The 18,608-nt window shown below is 49.1% G+C and overlaps 3 protein-coding genes across 6 annotated transcripts; 2 read left to right on the top strand and 1 right to left on the bottom strand.

The window, feature by feature from the left end:
• Positions 1-591: 591 nt before the first annotated feature.
• Positions 592-3,850, top strand: TMEM262 (transmembrane protein 262). Its single transcript, XM_081842553.1, has 3 exons — positions 592-985; positions 2,451-2,550; positions 3,596-3,850. Exons 1-3 carry the CDS (start codon positions 812-814, stop codon positions 3,670-3,672), a joined length of 351 nt encoding a protein of 116 aa, XP_081698679.1. The 5' UTR covers positions 592-811; the 3' UTR covers positions 3,673-3,850.
• On the bottom strand, positions 3,755-12,316 carry ZFPL1 (zinc finger protein like 1). Of its 4 annotated transcripts, none has more exons than XM_081842497.1 (8): positions 12,164-12,316; positions 11,274-11,412; positions 9,423-9,534; positions 8,797-8,990; positions 8,112-8,187; positions 7,445-7,624; positions 6,443-6,572; positions 3,755-5,604 (listed from the first exon to the last, which is right to left on the bottom strand). In XM_081842497.1, the coding sequence occupies exons 2-8, from the start codon at positions 11,373-11,375 to the stop codon at positions 5,418-5,420; spliced, it is 981 nt and encodes a 326-aa protein (XP_081698623.1). In that variant the 5' UTR covers positions 11,376-11,412; positions 12,164-12,316; the 3' UTR covers positions 3,755-5,417. The 4 variants fall into 4 exon arrangements, with proteins under 4 accessions (XP_081698623.1, XP_081698622.1, XP_081698624.1 ...); XM_081842496.1 differs by having other exon boundaries at positions 12,177-12,306; XM_081842498.1 differs by having other exon boundaries at positions 12,133-12,299.
• A 62-nt stretch (positions 12,317-12,378) lies between these two features.
• Positions 12,379-18,107, top strand: CDCA5 (cell division cycle associated 5). Its single transcript, XM_081842510.1, has 6 exons — positions 12,379-12,571; positions 12,971-13,101; positions 13,320-13,382; positions 14,180-14,218; positions 14,687-15,220; positions 17,024-18,107. Exons 1-6 carry the CDS (start codon positions 12,388-12,390, stop codon positions 17,102-17,104), a joined length of 1,032 nt encoding a protein of 343 aa, XP_081698636.1. The 5' UTR covers positions 12,379-12,387; the 3' UTR covers positions 17,105-18,107.
• The last annotated feature ends 501 nt before the right edge of the window (positions 18,108-18,608 follow it).

Here is an 18,608-nt window from a genome sequence, read left to right as displayed (position 1 = left end):
CTTCCGGCTCTTCCTCCCGCTGCTGCAGCTGCTTAAGGGAGAAAGGAACCCTGCCGCTGCCTGGCGACGTTGTCAGCGCTCGGCGGCTTCCCAGGCCGGCCCGTGGGAAAGAGGAGGGAGCCTTCTCCCCCCCCAAAACCCCCCACATCCCCTGAGGCACACAGGGAGCGCCCAGCCTAGCAGCACAGGGACAACCCCTTGAAAACGCTTCTCTCGCCCCCCGGAAGGCCCCCCTCCACTGAACAAGACTCAGAAGGGGGGACTGGCAGGGTCTCGGGGTCCCCCCCCCTTAAGGAGCATACTCTTCACTCTCCCCCAAGGGAACTAACCTCCCCCAGGGCACTGAGGCAGGTACATTGAAGTCCGTTCTCGGCTTCTGTGCATGGAGGGAGGGGAAGAGGAGGTGCTGCCTGGTCACAAAAGGGTTAGGGGTCAGCCTGCCCTAGTGCCAGAGACCCCGCATTGTATGACCTGGAGGAAGGTTCTGCCCGTCTTCTGGAAAGTGAGGCTTGAGGAAAGCAGCCTGACATGCTGAGAGTTTGCTGGGGTCAAGGATTCCAGCTTCCTGGGACTTTGCAAGGTCCCACCCCCTCTTCCTTATTCAACTTGGCTTTCCAAAGGGACCTTGCTGCACCCCAGTACTCTTGCCCGTGGCTGCCTTTTCCCAGGCCAAGAGTTCTGGAACCTCTGGGTCTCTATGACTTCAGCAGGCCAGGATCTGCATCTGTCAGAGGCTGGGCTGTCTGAATGTGCTTTGCCTTCCTCAGGGTTCTAAATCAATGAAGCAGCCAACTGCAGAGGGACAGAGAGGATGAGCTGGAAGGATCCATTCATAACTATCACCTTCCCAAGCAAAGTCATCTACACCATTGGCTCTATCCTTATGCTCATCATTCACACAGGTGTTCTCATTGGTGACCTGTATCACTTCTTCGTCTCCCAAAGGGGGGACCTCATGAGCTTCCATTTTACCGTAGTGCTATTGGTAAAAAGCTCTATCTCTCTCCCTGTCTCTCTCACACATTTCCTCTATTTTGCAGGCAGTCATTTCAAAGAGGCTTACACAAGAAAAACTCCCTGGTGGTGCTTGCGACTGTAGAAAATGGATGAGTTCTGGTGCATAAGTACCAAACCCATCAGGATGGACATTGACACACTGTCCCTTCATAAATAATTGGCATTAATTTGTGTTTTCAAATCTCAAAGTCACTGTTCATCAAAAAGGTTGTTGTAGAGGTGGAGTAGGGCAACTTGAATGATCAGGGGCATGCAGCAACTCCCCTAGGAGGAAAGGTCACTACACTTGAGTCTTTTTAGTTTAGGTTTAAAAGCACTGAAGAGGGACATGAGAGGTGTGTCAACTTGTACATGATGTAGAGAAAGTGGACAGAGGAGTTTCTCTCTCCTGCAATACAAGAACCCAGTGGGATCATCCAGTGAAGACTGAATAAGAGAAGCCCAGGACCTCAGGGTGGCATCCACACTTCTCCTTCTTGCCATTTAACCCCCATAACAACCTTGTAAGGTAGATTAGACTGAGAGGAAGTGACTGGCTGAGGGGGGATTTGAACCCTGGCCTCCAGGGTTCTAGTTTAGCACTCTAGCCAGTACACCACACTGGCTCTCATGTTACGGGTAAATGAGAGAATTAACTACTGTTAGATGTAGGTGATGGCACACACCTGGACAGCTTTAAAAGGGGACAAGACAAATTCGAGGAGAATAAGATGGTCATTTAGAAGTGATAGCACTTCAGTTGTAGACTGCTCTGCCAAAACAGACAAGCTCCTTTGTCATATTTCCAGCACCATCAACTCTTTCTTTCAAAAATTAAATCCTGAAAACTGTTTTAAAATATTCTTAGTGTTACTTGAGTTTGAGGTTGATGTTTTTAATTCTGTTGGTGGAATTTTGTTACTCTTCATTATATATTCTTGCCCTTACCATTTATATCTTAAATGTTTCTGTTGTTATTGGGCAGTCTATAAAAATAGTGCTAAGAAAATAAATACATAAAATATTGCCAGTCACCCACTGTAGGTCTTGCCTTCTACCTGTCTCTGTTTTAAACATCCTGACTTGGTGGTCATGGGTGCACTTAATTTTATGCACTGCTGAATCTGCATTCAGCATTGCAAATAGAAAACCAGGAAGGTTAACCTTGACTCTAAATTAATGAAAAAAGTTCTTGAATATGACCAGCATGCTGAGACTCACTCCAGATTAAATGGATGTGGAGAGATTTGGGGTATGTGGTCTAGGATTCTAAGCTAACTTTTCCACAAATGTAATGGGGGGTTGCAATAAGCATCTAGAAAAGTGTCCCATTTGCCCCCTTCCATCTTAATCCCCCAGACTGAAGTGCATCAGAGTATAGAGATGATTCCCCTCTCCCACTTTTCCATCATTGAAGACAAATCACTTCTGCTCCTTCTGTTTGGTTTCTGCAGTCCTCACATACAACCAGCTTCTACTGGGCACTGCTAGCAGCGATCTACACTTTACAAGCAGACGACGATGTGCTGATGTACATTGCCATGACATCTTTCGGTAAGGCAAGTTGGGGAACTAGAGGGATGGGGACCCACCACATATTCTGGGGCTCCCTTCAAGCCCAGTGATGTGAGCTTTCTGGGAAAGATTGAATTGGAATCTTTTGTGCAAATTAGGGCAATTTCCCTGATGCTTCCCAGACATAAGACCCAGTCCTCTAAGCCAAACTCCCTACTGAATGGCTCAACTTCCCCTGACCTCCCAGGCTGCTGTCAGCCATTCCACATTTTGTCATACCCAGAAACGCATAAACTTGCTTGCTTCAAAGCAGTGGGCCCCTCCACTGTGTTGGAGTCACTTTTTTCCATCAGCGCTTTCAGCTCCCCTGCCACAACGTACTTTTTCGCATAATGTTAGTGGTTTGTGAACGAGTCTCCTCTGCCAAAGCAGTGAAGAGACTGGAAGTTTCTGATTTTGCTTTGAAATGTAGGATCAAAGCGATGGTTTATGGTGCTGCCACTATCAAGTTGTTGGTCTGTGGTCCTGGCTTATTAACAAACCAAGGGAAGGGCTGCAGCTCAGTGTCAGGGCATCTGCCTCACATGCAGAAGGTTACAGGTTCAGTCCTCGGAAGCATCTCTGTGTAGGGCTGGGAAAGTCCCTCATCTGAAACCCTGGAGAGCTATTACAAATCAGTGGAGCGGGGACAGTACTCAGCTGGGTGGATCAATGGCCTAACTCTGTATGAGGCAGCTTCTCAGGTTACAGTTTAAGCTAACCAGAGTTCTGCCAAACTGAGAAGCAGCAAGGAATTCTAAATAGTTTGAAAGTGGGTACTTCGAATTTCCTCATGGGAGCCATGGCAGCGGAGAGGGAAAGGGGAAATATGCAAGCCTATGGCTTATTACCATAGAGCTAAACCATGGTTTAGCGCTACATTCCCAATGGGCCTGCATGTCTGTAGCACACAAGTAACTCTGAAAGAACTCATCAGCCTAGGTTGTGTGGAGGATGTCAGACTTCAGATGTCCATCTTTCAATTGGGAAAAAGCAGTGTTTGTACTGAAATGATTACTGATGCCTTCCTCTCCTTTCTGCCCAGCCCTGAACTTTGTCGCCTTCCTTGCCCGCTTCAGCATGGACTATGCCACCATTGATTACAGAGAGGAACAGTACTAAGCGGCGATTCTCAAAGGGGGGGGGGCACTCCCCAGGCTTGTTCCCGTTTGCCTCCAAGGAAGAAGGGAGGGAGCAAATACAGTTTCAGGTTAACTAAGAGAGTTTAATGGAACACCAACAAACAAACAGGTCTATTGCTTCAGGTGTAATAAAGTCTTGTATTTTCACCAAGAGAGAATTGAGGTGGTCAGTGAGCCACACAGTCACGTTGCTGGGGCAATGCCAGACAGACACCTCCAAATAACCTTTCCTTGCTGCAAGGGATCATGGGAAGGCTTGTGTGCCCCACTCCCTTTCCAAACTGCTATGAATGGGGCCAGCACCTCTCAGTTGAAGAGCAGGGTCTGAGGATCACCCAGCTGCTACCAGACCTGCAGCGTGAGATCTGGGGGGTGGATGAGCAGAGAGAGATGGTGCTTGGGATTGCAAGGCCAGCTCAGTCCTTTCTATAATGGTACGCAGGCATCACATTTGCAACAGTAAACTTAACATGGAACCCACGATCCCAGCCACTGCACTGTTAAAGCAGGAAAAACAAACCCCACTTGTGCTGCCAGCTTTCAGTTAGATTTCTGCTATTTCAGCATTCTGCTGGGCTGACAATGAGCCATTTATCCATGTCTCCATTACTGCCAGAATATTGTGGCAAGGGGGATTCTACTCCCTCCTCCCCAGTGCTCTCTCCAGCTGCAAACGCCTTGTTGAGAGGTGCACACTTGAGAGGGCAAAGATGGGCTGTGCAAGCAGGCGGCACCTGCTCCTTGGGGCTACAGCTGTGCTAAGGAAAGCTATTGGGGATGGTGCAGACCCTTGTGCTGGAAAAACAACTGCCTTAGGTAAAGTGCTTGCCCCCCCCCCCAGCCTTGCCAGAACCAAAAGGAGATCGAAGTAGGGCTTCCCTATGTTCATGGAATTCAGGTATCCCACAGCAAAGCACTGAGGCGGGTCTGAAGCAGCAGAAGCCTATTACTGAAACCCCCTCCCACCCCAAATTGGTCAAAGGGAGGAAACTCCTCCCCACCCCCACTTGGTCCCACTCTTTTACCGACACTGTTACAGGGCACTGGGAGGGAACAGGGGTGTGTGGGGAGTGCTTGGTTTCCATAGTTTCTTTATAATTATGAACATCAAAGCTGAGAAAAACAAGAGAGAGTATCTCAGCTGCTAGTAAAAGCTGAGCGAAGAGGATGGGCTTTTCACTTCAGTAAAAGAAAGCCAATGAAACTTTGGGGGTTGGTGTGTGTGTGATGGGAGGGGAGTGAGAGAGCTCCTCTGCTGACTCAGCAGCTGTCATTTCACATCAGTGAACGGGGGAAGACTGGGGGTACTCCACTGAGTGGTAGTCAGAAAAAGCAGATGCAGACCACTGAACTGTTATTCCTCTCTGTAGTGTCATGGGGAGATGCCCAGGAAAAGCGAGCCTCTCCCGCCTGTGACCATCCCGGCATCTGGATGCAGCAGGAAAGGGGTGGGGTGCTCTCTGGGCCCCCCCAAAAAATGCAAAAAGAGTTCCCAGCTCCAGCTTGAGCTTGCAGAAGACAGAAGGAAGAGGGCGACTCCTTCACCAGAGTCTCTTTGTCCAAGCTGTCAGGAGTGGCCGTGGTCCCCTGTTTCTTCCTGGGAGGGGCTGAGATTGCAACCAAAGAGCTATTCCAGGACTCTCCTCAGTCCAGCTTTCTCCAGGAGCGGGCAGGGGAGCCCAGAACAGAGAAGGGAGCCCAGCAGGGAAGAGGCTGCCCCCCCACTCACTCCTGCCCAACCCGGATGTGTGGGTTGAACTTGGGGTCCAAGTTGGGGTCGTGGTCGGCAGAGGCCCGTCCCACCTTCATCATGATGATGACAAGGGTGAGGAAACCAATTCCACCAATTAGGAGGAGGATGACGAACCTCTGCATCATGGAGCGGGGCTGCTTCCTAGAGCTGAAGCGGTTCCTGACAGCAAGAGGAAGGAGAGAAAGTGTTAGCAAGAGCTCCTTCCAAGCAGGGAAGAGGCAAAATCCAAACTGGTGCACTGTGAGCTCCTTCTAGACATTAGCTGAGCTGCTGTGAGGACACAGCTGAGGAGGAAAGCCTTAGGGACAGAATAGTAAGGAACAATGCATTTTCTGAAAGGAGTTCCTTAATAAGTAGGCTAAAGAAATAAGTGCCTGCTTTCAGTGGCACAATCCAAGCTGGGGGGAAAGCAACTGGAAGGTTGAACATATTTTGATTTAAACATTTTATAAGCTCAAATAAAAAAGACGAGTACCCAGAAGGTAATGGAGGGAAGCTTGGGAAGTTTGGGGCGAAAGACAGACCTCGTGCCTCCGAGCCTGCTAGGTGGATTTCAGCCCTCTCCACATTACAAGGATGAGTCAATTCAGAACAGGGATGATGAGACAGAGAGAAATATTTGGAATCAAGGCTAAACTGAGCTCAATCTATGAGGCTCAATTTGGCTTCCTGTACAACATCATAGCCCAAATGATGTGTTTGAAAATGTGAAGGCAGTACTTCCCTGAAGGTAGAAACAAACAAAAAGAAGAGTGTGTATGTGCCCACATTTGCATACACACCACAGCACAGCTTCCTGCCCCTCCCTACTGGGACTTAGGCTTCCCGCCCTTCCGTCAGTATAAGCCCAGACTCTTCCTGTATCTGGTGTCTCTACCATTCTCATGCCAGCCTGTATAGAAGCCTTCCAGATTCCACATCGGCCCCATGGGAACAGGAGGCCCCCTTGTCTCTGGCCAGCCCCACTCTGAATGGCTGCAGCCTCTTCCAAACTTACTTCAGCAGCTGGGCAAGCCAGCCAAGTGCTGGCCGCCGCCGGTACTTGTCTTCGTCAAAGTCCACGTGAGCCTCGGAAGCCCTGCTGCCCCCGCCTTCCCGGGTGTCATACACTTTCCGTGGCGAGGAGGCTGCCAGAAAAGGAGCGGATAATAGCATAGAGAAGATGGGTTGGAAAAGGCCACCCACCCCCACAAAAATGGCCTAACCCACTTTACAAACCCTGATATGCATGAGGATGGCCCAGAGGGCATCCCAGAAGCTACTCTGTCCCAGCTCAGACTCTCATTGAGCCAAGGACTGCTGCCTCTGCACAAACTGACCAGCAGAACTGACCCTCCAGGCAGGCAGGGTCTTCCCAACACCTCTTGCTGCTACTGCAGCTCCCTGATCCTCCTTTTTAAATGGAGATGCCAGCAGGGATTGAACCCTGGACCTCCTGCGTGCCAGGCATGGGCATGGCTCTCCTCATTGCCTGCCTTGCCCTCCATGCCAGAAAACCATTTGGCTCCAACTTGCCGCTTGCCTGGGGACTGCAGAACTGAAGAGCAGTACCCTCTGGCTCCTGCCACTGATCAAGGGGCGCTACTGGGGTGAGGTTGCCCTCCTGACTCCCAAGGAGACAAGGAGAAGATCATCAAAAGAGCAGTAGCAGGGAGACCCCTGAAGAAGGCGGGTGTGTAACCAACTATGTGTGGTCTGTGCTGTACAAAGTCCTTCCTTTTGTCCATCTTAAATATCTGCCCGCCAACTGGCAGCATCAGTAAGATGGGAGAACTCTCCTTTCCCTGCTTCCCACAATCCAATTTGCCCCATTTGCCAATTTCATTTCCTTTGCCAGCTTCACATCTGAGAGGAACGGGCCACAAGCAGCAAGGCAGAAAGCAAAAAGGCATGACGTCCCAATGCTCTTCCTCAGCCCACGTTCCATTGCGGGGGAGATAGTATTGTTCCCCCACCAGCACCCTTCCCTGGATGAAAGGTCCCCCACCTGTGTGCCTACCTGCGTTAATGGTGACGGGGTCATTGGACAAAGCATTCATGCTGATGACCGTGTGCTGATGCTCCTGCACCGCCCCGTTGTTCATGCTTTGCTGTTGTTGGGAGGAGGGGAAGCTTGCGCTTGAACCGTAAGAGAAAGCCGAATGGGGGCTCTGCTGCACAGCCTCCTCTGAGTTGAGGACTGGATATGGGGCGAGAAAGAGAGGAGAGGTAATTGAGGCAAGGCTGGAAGAGAGCAGGCTTGGTTCATGCGCTTGAGACACTTCTTCATAGGGTCACCAGGGCCATGCCCCTTCCCTCAAGGGGCAAGGTCTTCAGTGTGAGGCCACGACAATTCTTTTCCACCAAACACAGAGATTCTGGCTGCTATGAGGGTAACCCCCTCCCTAACTTTCCTGTTTGCAATGTTCATGGGAGAGAGGGGTAGGAAATATCCCAACGGGAATGGAATTGCAAAATGCAGTCCCCTCCCCAGTTAGTTCCTAAACACAGTTGTCTCCCTGAGTGGGACACCTTGAATGCTCTGCGTTCACAAAGCCTCCAGAGAAAAGGAGTTGTGTTATCATGCCAGGAGACCCTGCCAGAGGGGGTAAGAGGGGTGGGACCAGCAGCCAAGAGATGGAACAGCTGTCACAGTGCCTGGCTCCTCCTACTCTGGCAATACTCACCGGTGAAGCTGGACCAATCTGTGTAGTCTGCGGTATCATGAGGCTCCGCTTCCTGGACTGTCTCCATTTCATCAATCTGAGCAGAATGAAAGCAAAAGTCAGATTTAAGTCTAATTAGGAAAATCAACAGCAGGCAGAAGAAACGTGCGAGTGGGTGGGTGGGTGCAGAAAGTCCTCTGGCCCTGGAATCTGTGCCTTCAGTCCAGCAGGCTTGGCTGAGGTTCATCTTCCAGCTTGCAGAGATGCCCTGAAGCTGACCCTTCACTTCATGGATATGTCTGTCTGTCCGCAGATACAAACACCCTGGATTTACCCAAGTGGGAACCGTTTACCCACATGGAACTGGACCAGTCCCCAAGAGGGGAAAGGAAAAAGGGAACTGCCATCTGGGAATCTGCTTGATGAGGAGCCCACTGCAGATTCCCCCTCCCCATCAAGGATGATTTGCTGATTGCTGCATCACTTACTTTCCTCCTCACAAGACAATCCTAGAAGCTAAGAACAGCAAGAACTTCTCTACCTGGCAGCAGGCTCTAGGCAAATCATGCTCTATGCTCTATTGGCCTCTGTGACAGATGCTGGACCAAATGGGCCACTGGCCTGTTCCAACCCAGCTTTTCTTATGCCTTCAATTAGCCCTCCTTAGAATAAAGTAAAAACCAAAAATGCTGGAATTGCCTCTTACCAGCGGGAGCCCAAGGCCAGCCCGAGCCCAATTCACCACTGACAGCTTCTCTCGCAGTACTGATGCTACTGGACTGACAAGGTTGGCCGGTGGAAAGACGGGGCCCTGGCAGTTGGGACACTGGTAGCCAGCTGGGGCAGTATTCTTCGGCAGCTGGTTGGCCATCTCGTTGAGGCAGGACCAGTGAAAGAGATCTACAGGAACGGGGGTGAGGGATCTGTTAGGGTGAACCTTCTCATGGGGACAGGGGAACAGATAGGGCAGAACCACACCATATGCTAAAGCATATCCAAAGCACATGACTTCCCACAATGAATACTGGGAACTGTAGCTTCCCCCTCCCAGTAGCCTTAACCAACTACAGGTTTCTGGCAGACTTGGAGTAGGGGGCATCTCCCACAAACACCCCACCCTCTTTCCACAATCAACATTTTCCTGCCTCTCTATTTGCATGAAGCCAACTTTAAAGTTGCTGCAGTGGCATTTCAAGGTCCAGTGAAGGGGGGAGGGATTTTCTGGATGGCCTCAGGAGGACGATTTGCTAAGTTTAGCAGAGTTACTGCTTGCAGAGCCTAGACCTTCATGGATGGATGTCACACCTAAGAGCGTAGAGAACTTTTACTGACCATAGCAGACCAGCCGGACTGTCTCTTTAGTGGAGAGAAGTGTATTGCACAGCCGACAGTTGGGATTGTAATCACTGTCCTGAAGCCACTGCAGGTATGACTGGACAATGCACTAGAAGAAGAAAAAGAGAGGCAAATGCTTGGCAAGAGGGAATTAGGCTCAGGGTAAGTGTGGTTGCACCAGAGTTTTAGGATATTAGTAACAATGATGATAACAATAACATAGTTTTCTAAAGATGCTCAGGTCTAGTAAGATCCCCAAAGGAAAACACAGCCAACTTTTGTGTGTCCAAAAGGTCTGAACTTAGTACAGAGTAGGTGTTACTAAGAGGGTGCTTAGGAAATTGTCGAACTGAAGGAAGGAGACAGTCACATAACTGAATCAGAACCAACCCTATTCCTTTATTATGTACAGGTAAATCACATATTACAGTGATATCATTTGCGCAACTGAAGCTTTACGCAGATGGACAAAAAGTTAAAAAAATAAAAGGGGGCAGGAGAGCTGGGGAAAAACCTCGGAACGACTGACCAAGATCATATGGACTGGCTCTTTTGGCCCCAGTAGCTGTTGATACAGAGGTGGTTCTAGGTTCTTCCCTCTACCTACTTTCCAAGCTCCAGTAAAAAAAAAGCCAATGAAGGCTGAAGATAAGGGCAACAAAAAGCCACCCTTCTGCATCAAATGTTTTAACAGCTTAGAAATCAATGCCCAAGAGACACTTCATCACACTTCTGAAAAGGTAGCATAGAGCAACAATTGAGGGAAGGGGAGATGGTGCCGTGGCCCTCAAGCTACAACTCCCACCATCCCCGTGTGCCCCTGGTGCATAGCTGTCAATGTACAGATTTGAAAATAAGGGAACAGCAGCCTTGAAAATAAGGGATTAGCAGCCAAAATAAGGGATTTTAGTCAACCAGCTGAAATACAAAGTTAAAAGGGACCTGATAATTTTGGAGAGTAGCGCTGGTTTTTAGCTCTTCATTTCCAGAGGTTGCTGCTCAAGACACCAGCTGATGAAACACTGCAATTAAATAACTGCAAGCAGCAACCACTTTTCATGCAAAACCAAGTCCAAGCTATGAAGATGCTGCTGCAGTTCTGTATCTTTTCTCTCGTGCTCCATCTGTAGCTCTGTTCCATCAGGTGGGACGGGAGGAAGGGGGGGGGAAATAGTGCCTAAAGTAAACCCGCAGATCAGAGTATCTATGCTAATCTACCACTGCAAATCTATGGGAGAAGCGCTTGCGGTCCTTCCTCCGCTTTCCTCCTCTATGGTTAGCCCTTGGAACACCTGCCCACGCCTCTGCCTCTGCTCTCTGAACTGCTTTCTCTATGGTTGCCCTCGCTCTCCTCTCAAGGCTCCTCAGTCCCGGCGGGGAGGGGCTCTGGGGGGCCAAGGCTGGTAAGAGGAGGCCAGAGGGGGGCAGGCCGGGCAGGCAAGCAACACAGTTGGAGCCCCCTCCTCCCTGGCCGGCAGGGAGGGAGGGAGGGAGAGGAGCTGCTTCCTTTGAAACCCAGGAAATTTAAGGGACATCATCAATAAGGGACAGCAGCAGGACATGGCGCTGGGATAAGGGAGTTTCCCGCCAAATAAGGGACGGTTGACAGCTATGCCCTGGTGGGAGTTATAGCCCAAAATCTTGAATGATGCAGGTTCCTCTCACACACCCCATCATAAAGGCAAATACTTTTCAACATTCTGCTTTTGTGTTTCTAACAAAAGCAGGAAAAGGGAGAAAGATGAGAACCTAAAATCCCCCTTTCCCAAGATTACATTGTGTCCTGGCAAAAGGTAACTCTCTAGCCCAGTCTCAACCCTCCACCCTTAATCCAGTGGCCCCATTTACCTTGGCATGATTAGCAACAATGCAGTTCTCACACACGTTCACCCGGTGCTCAAAACAGAACAGATTGGTGACTTTCCTCTTGGGGCATTTACAAAGCCCCATGATGGCAAATACAGTCCCAACGCAGGACCAAAGAAAGCTAGGCAAGGAAAGAAAGAGGGATTACTGCCTTGCCTGGATGAAGGCTTTCCAACCCAACCTAGGTACCAGATTAGCAAAACAAAACCTCCGCCCCAGTCTTCATCATTGGCTCCAATTCCTGCAGGTTCCTCACTAGCAGAGTCCAGAATCTACACTGCCACCATCTGAATGCTCCCACAACATGTGCACTTTCTCCTCCACCTCCCACCCCAAAACACAGCAGGTAACACTGAGGAACATGGCGCTGCAAAAGCTAGATCTGTTGATTTTCCTGATCTTTCAGGCAACTATTACTGCTCTATGGAGGAGCTATACCAGAATCAGCCCACGGAGAGAGCAATACTCTGCCCACACAAATACAGTACTGTACTACCCAAGTTAGTCCCAGGCGCACTGGAGATATCTCTACGAAAGCACCCTCAAGACTGGGATGTTTAAAAACCACAGAAGCTTTTCTCTCCCCCCACCCACATGCCAATCGTCATCTCTTCCAGCCAAGCATCCCAGCCGCCGCCCCGCCCGGATCCAGCGACGCTCACGCCCCGCGAAGAACCCAGGAGCAGTGATCGCCCCACTGCCGCTCCTCTTTCAGAGGGGGATCCGGGCGCCCTGCTCTGCAGCCCCGCCCTGCCAGGAACCCAGGAATCCTGCCCTCCACCAGGAAAGGAACCCAGGCGTCCGAGTGACGCGATCCCTAGGCGCCCTAGCCGTTCTTTACCGGCCCCGTGCGAGGGTCCGCCGATACTCACGGATTCCCCTCACAGATTCCGGGGAAGAGGCGTGGCCATGACGGAAAGGGAGGAGGAGGAGGAGGAGGAGGGGGGAGGGGGGACGACGATGCCTTCGCCTGTTGGCCCTGTTGCCACGTCTCTTCCGGGGAGGACGCGCTCTGATGGCATCAGCCCTAGCGTCACGCGAACGGCGCTAACCTCGCGAGAGCGCCGCGAGGGGCGCCGCGGCGGCCTCTCCCAAGATGGCGCTGGCGGCGACTCGCTTCCCTTGCCTCGCCTCTTCCCTTACGCTACTTCCGCCGAAGCGGTGGCGGGCGAATTCAACGGCGAAGAGGATCTTGAAGCGAAGCCGCCCGCAGGCCGCAATGGCGGGAGGAGGCCGCGCAGGGCCCAGGAGGGCTCGCTCCGCTGGGGAGGCCCGGGCAGGTGAGCGGGGAGGGGTCACGTTACCAGAGGGCCGTTAGAAGCAGGGGCGGAGGGGGGGGCAAAGAGAGGAAGAGGCGCCCATTTTGTGGGGGGCGGCAGTCGGTCAGGCCGTTTCCGTCTCTCCTTCAGCCCCGCTCTTCCCTCCCTTTGGGGCGACCTTCAGGCCCCCTCGGCTGTGGGGTCCCGTTGGCTGGCGGCCTGGCTGCGCACGAAGGGATCCTGCCCCCAGACTGTGCGTCTGTCTTGCCCGAGCCCAGCCCGCCTGGGGTTGCCGCTGCTGGTGCGGCGGCGGGAACGAGCAACATCCAGAGCGGCCGCCCCGGGGGGTCGCGGGAGATCTTGGCGGATCCCCCCGGGATTCGCTCCTGCTGAGCGCCCCTCCCCCTCTCTCTCTCGCAGGTGCTGTTAATGCTGATGCTGTTTCTCCCTTGCTGCGGCGCCGGTCGGAGAGGATCGCGTCGCCCTCGGCTCAGCCCGTGTGGCAGGGGAAGCCGAGTCCGGTGGCGAGCAAAGTGCCAGGCGGCAAACTGGTGGGTGGAAACCTTTCTCCTGTTTTCCTGCCCAGGCTGCGATCAGGGCAGGAAACGCCTCAGCCTGTGTGTTTTCCCTGGGTGCGCTCCTCCTGCTTGAACTTTGACTGCTTCTACCAATGTGCTTTTTTGAAAGCTGATGTGCAGAAGGAGCATAACCCTTTCTACTAAGGTTCTCTTTCAACACTCACGCCAATTGTTACTTGTCTTCTCCACAGACATCTGGACCATTTGCAATGCGGCCGGTCACTGTGAAAAAGATCATGCCACGAAATCGGCAGGTATGTTTAGTTTTAGAGGCCTGGTGCCATTTTCCACTAGTGCAGAGAGAGCCATCCATGGATTCTCTCTCTTTCTCTCTCTTCCTCCCCCTGACCTTTAGCCCCTTTGCACCCAGGACCCAGTTTAGAGCCCAAACTGCAACATAGTATCCCCTTCAGATTAATTTTTTGTACTTACATTCCACTCTTTAGGGTGACCAGATGCAAAGATAGTTAAATCAAGTTTCCTGTTTTGAAATTCACAAATTTCCTTAGTAATTTCCTTAGTAACTGGTTGCTCTAAGAATTGGACTATAACTCAACATCTTTTGAAGAATTGTACTGAAAGAAGACATGCTGGAGCTTTTGATGGAAGTTGGAAAAGCTGCTACCACCAAAAAATCTCCCTGCTGCTTGTAGTTGTGTGATACTCTGTCCTTCACACCTGCTCACCACTTCTTCTTTTCATCTACACTTTGCTCTTAAAGAACAAGTAAATCCAAATACTGACAAAATTTTAATGGTATAGTGCATCTACCTTAATTTTAAGATCAGGAGGGGACATGCAGACCCTGGATCAGACCCTGAATGCAGTGTTGGTCTGGGCCAGTTAACTGAATCTGAATCCTGGCAAGAAAGATGCCCTGTGGAAGAATGGTTCCATGTCTAAGAAATAGTTCTGTTACCTGTTCTGGATGAGATTGCACTCCCTCTGAAGCAGGGAGGCAACTGCCTCAGACGCCATGATCCACAGGAGCAGCAGTTCTGGCAGCAGAATGCATTTTCATTTGGGTTTTCTCTTCCTTTTTCCAAACCAGATAAAAGAAACAGCCTTAATTCCTCGTCGGAGTCCAAGGGTAAGTCTCAAGCACCGGGTTTTGTGGTTAACAGAAAGGCCACGCCTTTCCATCAGGGCTGTGAACTTTAACTTGCCAATGTTGGAGCAGGGATGCTGTAAATGACGGACACACTTGTTCCTATTATTATTATTTTAAGCCTCTTTGATTCTGGTGTGTCGCTCCACAAGGAAATGAAAAAAGAGTTATTTAAAGATGATGCCAACTCGCAATGTGATGGGTTGTTAATTTACAAATGAATAGGGATATATTTGATACCTGAAAGGCACATAACATTGTTACTTTGGCTATATGCAAATAGGCTTAAATTAATTTGTTCCAAGGCAGGTAGCTAATCAGCTGAAATTAGTGAATCATTTGGCATTCTTGCTGGAGTACTCTTTTCAGCATTATTCAGCATAGCGTGCTAAGTCTGTCACCTGCAGAAGCCTTTCCTATTGAAGGTTAAGCTTGCATCTCCTCTTACAGAATTCATTAAAAGAAGACAAGGAAAATATTCCTCTGAGAGCCACAGAGGTTGAAAACATTCCTCTGAGAACCACAGAGGTTGAAAGTAATGCCGAGGTGGAACTGAAGCCTTCTCCCCTGCACAGCTCTTTGCATCCTGAGGCCGAGGCCTTACCAGCAGGGACCGACCTCCTGCCCCCAGTCAGCGCTGATGACGAGCAAGAACTGGCCAGGCCAAAAAGAGTACGCCGGTCTTACAGCCGCCTGGAGAACCCCTTAAGCCACAGTTTCCTGGGGAGGCGACAAGAGTCTCCCAGCTCCGGCCTGTCGGACACTTCCACACCTACCCATGGCCCAGTCAAGCGGCAAACACTTTTTGGCTTTGATAAGCTTCTGGTTCCAGGTGAGCTCGCCAACATCTCTCCTGTGAACACAGCTGTTCCCCAGAAGTCAACAGCGGCAGAGCCTGGAGCCATCAATGAGAGAGACACAGACATCCCAGGTATCTCATTTGTCAGGGAAAAACGAAGGAAGAAGAAGATGCCACAATTTGATGTAAGTATAACATTTCAGACGGAGTGTGGGAAGCATGAAAGGGGGACATAACATGGACATTCAAGTCTGCACCAACTGGGCTCCTGGGGCTCCACTGCTGAAAAGAAAAGAGTTGCCTAACTTCACTGCAATGTCAAGTGATTGACATGTGGGGGTCCCCAACCATCTGTCAAATTGGGCTTCCCAGGGATTGGAGAGATAAAGATCTGGCCTTGTGGCTGAAAAATATTTCCCTACACCTGTGTAAAGTGTAACATGGTCTTGTTGTAAGGATCTCAACTAAATAATGCACAGGAAGCCTTATCGAGTACTTTAAAGTGCTATATCTAGTTATTTGCTATTGAAGTTGCACCATGGAGGGCTAGAAATGGCCACATCCTGGCAATCCTGGAAGCAATGTTAGGAACTCAGATATATAAGCTAATCACTCAATGGCCCCTTAAATCTAGGTTATAGTCACCACCATGGAATGCCTAGGCGTCTCCCCCGCTCTGGCCCCAGTGAAATTTTTTGTTATTAATATTCAAATATCAAATAAAACAATCTAGAATAAAACAAATTCAGGCTTCAAGGAAAATATTTCAGATCCTTCTCTGAGTGACATTTTACTTTCCCCATATTTATTCACTGATTTAATTTATATAGCTGCCCCTAAAGCAGAAGTACTGTAGGAAGCCATGGTAGTGTAGTGGTTAGAGTGTCGGACTAGGACCTGGAAGGTCAGGGTTCAAATCCCCACTCAGTCATGAAGCTCACTAGGTGACCTTGGACCAGTCATAGCTTCTTAATCTACATCACAGGGTCATTGTAGGAATTCACTAGGGGTGGGTGAACCTTGTACTCCTTCGGGGGAAAAGGTGGAGTGTAAATGCAATAAATAAGCTCTTTTGCTTACCTGCTTAAGAAAGCTGGAGAGCCATCCTGATGGGAGATGTCAGTCGCCAACCTGGCATCCTGAGATTTCCACAGTTGCAATTGGACACATCCCAGTCGCAAAACACCTGGGGAATTTCAAACATTGCCTCGAAGGTGCATGTGTGGAGACAGGAAATGATTGGCCATATTTGCTAAGGTCTTGAAAGCTGCTTCTGCTGAGTAGCATTGCCCAATGGTTAGCACCCTGTTTAGATGTTTTCCCATCCCCGTATCTAGCAGAATAATTGTAGGCTCATGTTCTTAATTTGCAGAGCCCTTCCAGTGGTAGAGTTCAGTCTTACTTGTCTCAGAACTTGGATCACCTTGGCAGGGAGTTTTGGGATTTTAACAAGTACAGCCTCCTATTTTTAAAAAAGGGTGACAAGCGCAGTTCCACAGGGCCTTATAATATGGCTAAACTATAACATGGGTTTGCTTATTTTTATATTATTTGAATCTTTTTTAACCACACACAGTTCATTCACTAAGATGTACATTTCAAATTTGCTTAATTCTCTAGAGCACAGAATTTCATTACTCCCTAAACTGCTAAACTGTTGGCCTTTCTGGCACTTTGCTGCCCCAAGACCAGGCATGTCCAAAGTCTGTTTCAGGGACCTAATCTGGCCCATGTGGCAGTTTATTTCCGGGGGTAAAATCCTTTAAAAATATCAACAGCTTCAATCCTAAAAAAGGATTAACAATTTCAACCCTAAATAAAAAAAGCTCAACAACTTCAATCCTAAAAAAAAGGGTTGGCCCTCACAGCCCTTCACTTCATCAAATCTGATCCTCTTTGAAAAAAGTTTGGACACCAGTGACTGTTATCTTGTAGGGTCACCAAAGTGGATCCACCCTTTTAGCTGAAGCCTCTCTGTTCCTTTTCAGGTATCACAGCTGGATGAATGGGCAGCCCAGATGAACGCGGAGTTTGAAGAAGCAGAGAGATTTGACCTCCTTGTGGAATAAAGGCTCCTCTTTCACTGGAGCGCTGCCTGTCTGCTCCTTGAGTGCTCTTTATTCACAGATTTTGGGCTTGTCCTGTGGAGCTCTTCCGGTTCTCCAAACCCAGAAAGCAGTACATCTCTTTGCTGCCAGGTGGACTTGGTGGCAAATTGCAAACTGGATAATAATGTTGTACAGGTCCAGCTGCTGGGTGATGACTTTCCCTTGAGTTCTGACACTGGCGGAGGCAAGAACAATAGCTTCTGGCTGCATCCCATGTAATACTTGCTAAATAGCCTGTTTTGTGCATTTGAAACATCACATCTGCGTGATCTGCCTGTGCTCATTCTGTTTTCATTCTGTATTTTTAAAAGGCTGTTTATCCTTTTCTTCATAGGTTGGCAGGTAAATAATTACTTGGACTATTCAAAATGTGTTAAGGTATCATTGCACCACCAGAACATTGCTGTATTTTTAAATTCAGTGGGTTTTTCTAAAAAATATTCTGTGTTGGCTTTCTAGACTCTAGATATTTGTAATTCCTACTTTGGAGCATAGAGTGAAATACCAGCTCTTCTTGATTTTTAGAGCCGATACATTTTATTACTACTTTTTTTGCAGTGAAATGTCACCAACAGAGTGACATTAGTCCATGGTTGATAATTCTTATCATGTACTTGTTAATGGTGAGGTGGAGTGGTTGCCTGAGGCTCTTTCACTCGTTTTCTCTGGCTGTGTTTCTGTTTCTCAGTGCACTTGTTTAAGAGTAAGTACAGAAGAAATAATGGGCATTCCCTCACTTCATGCTAACATTTCCCTGTTGGAAAAATAACTCCCCCATGTACACCTGCTCCATTGGTTGGTTTGGAGAGTTTCTTCATGGTGACGCAGTGTGTTGTATAAGCTAGCAGAAATGTCAAAAAGCACAAATTACTGGGAGGGTTGGGCAGTGAGGGAAGCGTGCCATGTTTGGGTTCAAAATATTTTATAGCAATAATATGTTTAATAAAAAAAATACTTCCATGTTCATCCTTTCCTGGTTTTCCTTTGTAGTTCTGCTGGCTGGTCTTGTCCAGAGTGTTTATATTGATGTGTACATAATAAATGACTTTTAAATCATGATAAATGCATACCTCACCAACTACTGTTGCAAGAGTCCACGCAGGGCAAGTTTCCTTAATGTGCCACATCTGCTGGCAGGATCCAAAGAATCAAGCTGCTAGTTCTACACAGCAGAGAAGAGCCTTTGGGCTTGTTAGAGCGCTAGAGTAATAACAGCGGTGGAACGTATGAGCAGCAAAGTCTCTGGCTAAGACCTCATCTTGGCTAAGAGCTTCCTCGGAGGATGAAGAAAGTCATTCTCTCTCTCAGTCTCCACAAGATTGAGAGCTCTTGCCTGCTTTTAGAGAAAGAAAACGTGAAATGGCGCCACAGAGTTAAACTTCCCTGGAAATCTCAGTTTTCAATAAAAAGACAATGCCAGAAGTTGGAGAGATGGTGGAATGCATTTCCAGTGTGGCTTAGAGCA

The sequence above is a fragment of the Podarcis erhardii genome, assembly GCF_964252035.2.
Source record: "Podarcis erhardii genome assembly, chromosome: 15".
In the NCBI taxonomy this organism is placed as follows: Eukaryota; Metazoa; Chordata; class Lepidosauria; order Squamata; family Lacertidae; genus Podarcis; species Podarcis erhardii.
The sequence above is the reverse complement of the archived record's forward strand: the minus strand, read 5'-3'. Positions and strand labels throughout refer to the sequence as shown.

What these genes read in the sequence shown, in the direction of transcription:
- TMEM262 (XM_081842553.1), top strand. Translation starts at nt 812, where the DNA reads ATGAGCTGGAAGGATCCATTCATAACTATCACCTTCCCAAGCAAAGTC. An exon ending in ATTTTACCGTAGTGCTATTG is followed by an intron (nt 986 to 2,450) that starts GTAAAAAGCTCT and finishes TGGTTTCTGCAG; the next exon opens with TCCTCACATACAACCAGCTT. An exon ending in CATTGCCATGACATCTTTCG is followed by an intron (nt 2,551 to 3,595) that starts GTAAGGCAAGTT and finishes CTTTCTGCCCAG; the next exon opens with CCCTGAACTTTGTCGCCTTC.
- CDCA5 (XM_081842510.1), top strand. Translation starts at nt 12,388, where the DNA reads ATGGCGCTGGCGGCGACTCGCTTCCCTTGCCTCGCCTCTTCCCTTACG. An exon ending in CGCTGGGGAGGCCCGGGCAG is followed by an intron (nt 12,572 to 12,970) that starts GTGAGCGGGGAG and finishes TCTCTCTCGCAG; the next exon opens with GTGCTGTTAATGCTGATGCT. An exon ending in TCATGCCACGAAATCGGCAG is followed by an intron (nt 13,383 to 14,179) that starts GTATGTTTAGTT and finishes TTTCCAAACCAG; the next exon opens with ATAAAAGAAACAGCCTTAAT.
- ZFPL1 (XM_081842496.1), bottom strand. Translation starts at nt 12,202, where the DNA reads ATGGCCACGCCTCTTCCCCGGAATCT. An exon ending in ACGCCTCTTCCCCGGAATCT is followed by an intron (nt 11,413 to 12,176) that starts GTGAGGGGAATC and finishes TTCCTTGCCTAG; the next exon opens with CTTTCTTTGGTCCTGCGTTG. An exon ending in AGTCCGGCTGGTCTGCTATG is followed by an intron (nt 8,991 to 9,422) that starts GTCAGTAAAAGT and finishes CCGTTCCTGTAG; the next exon opens with ATCTCTTTCACTGGTCCTGC.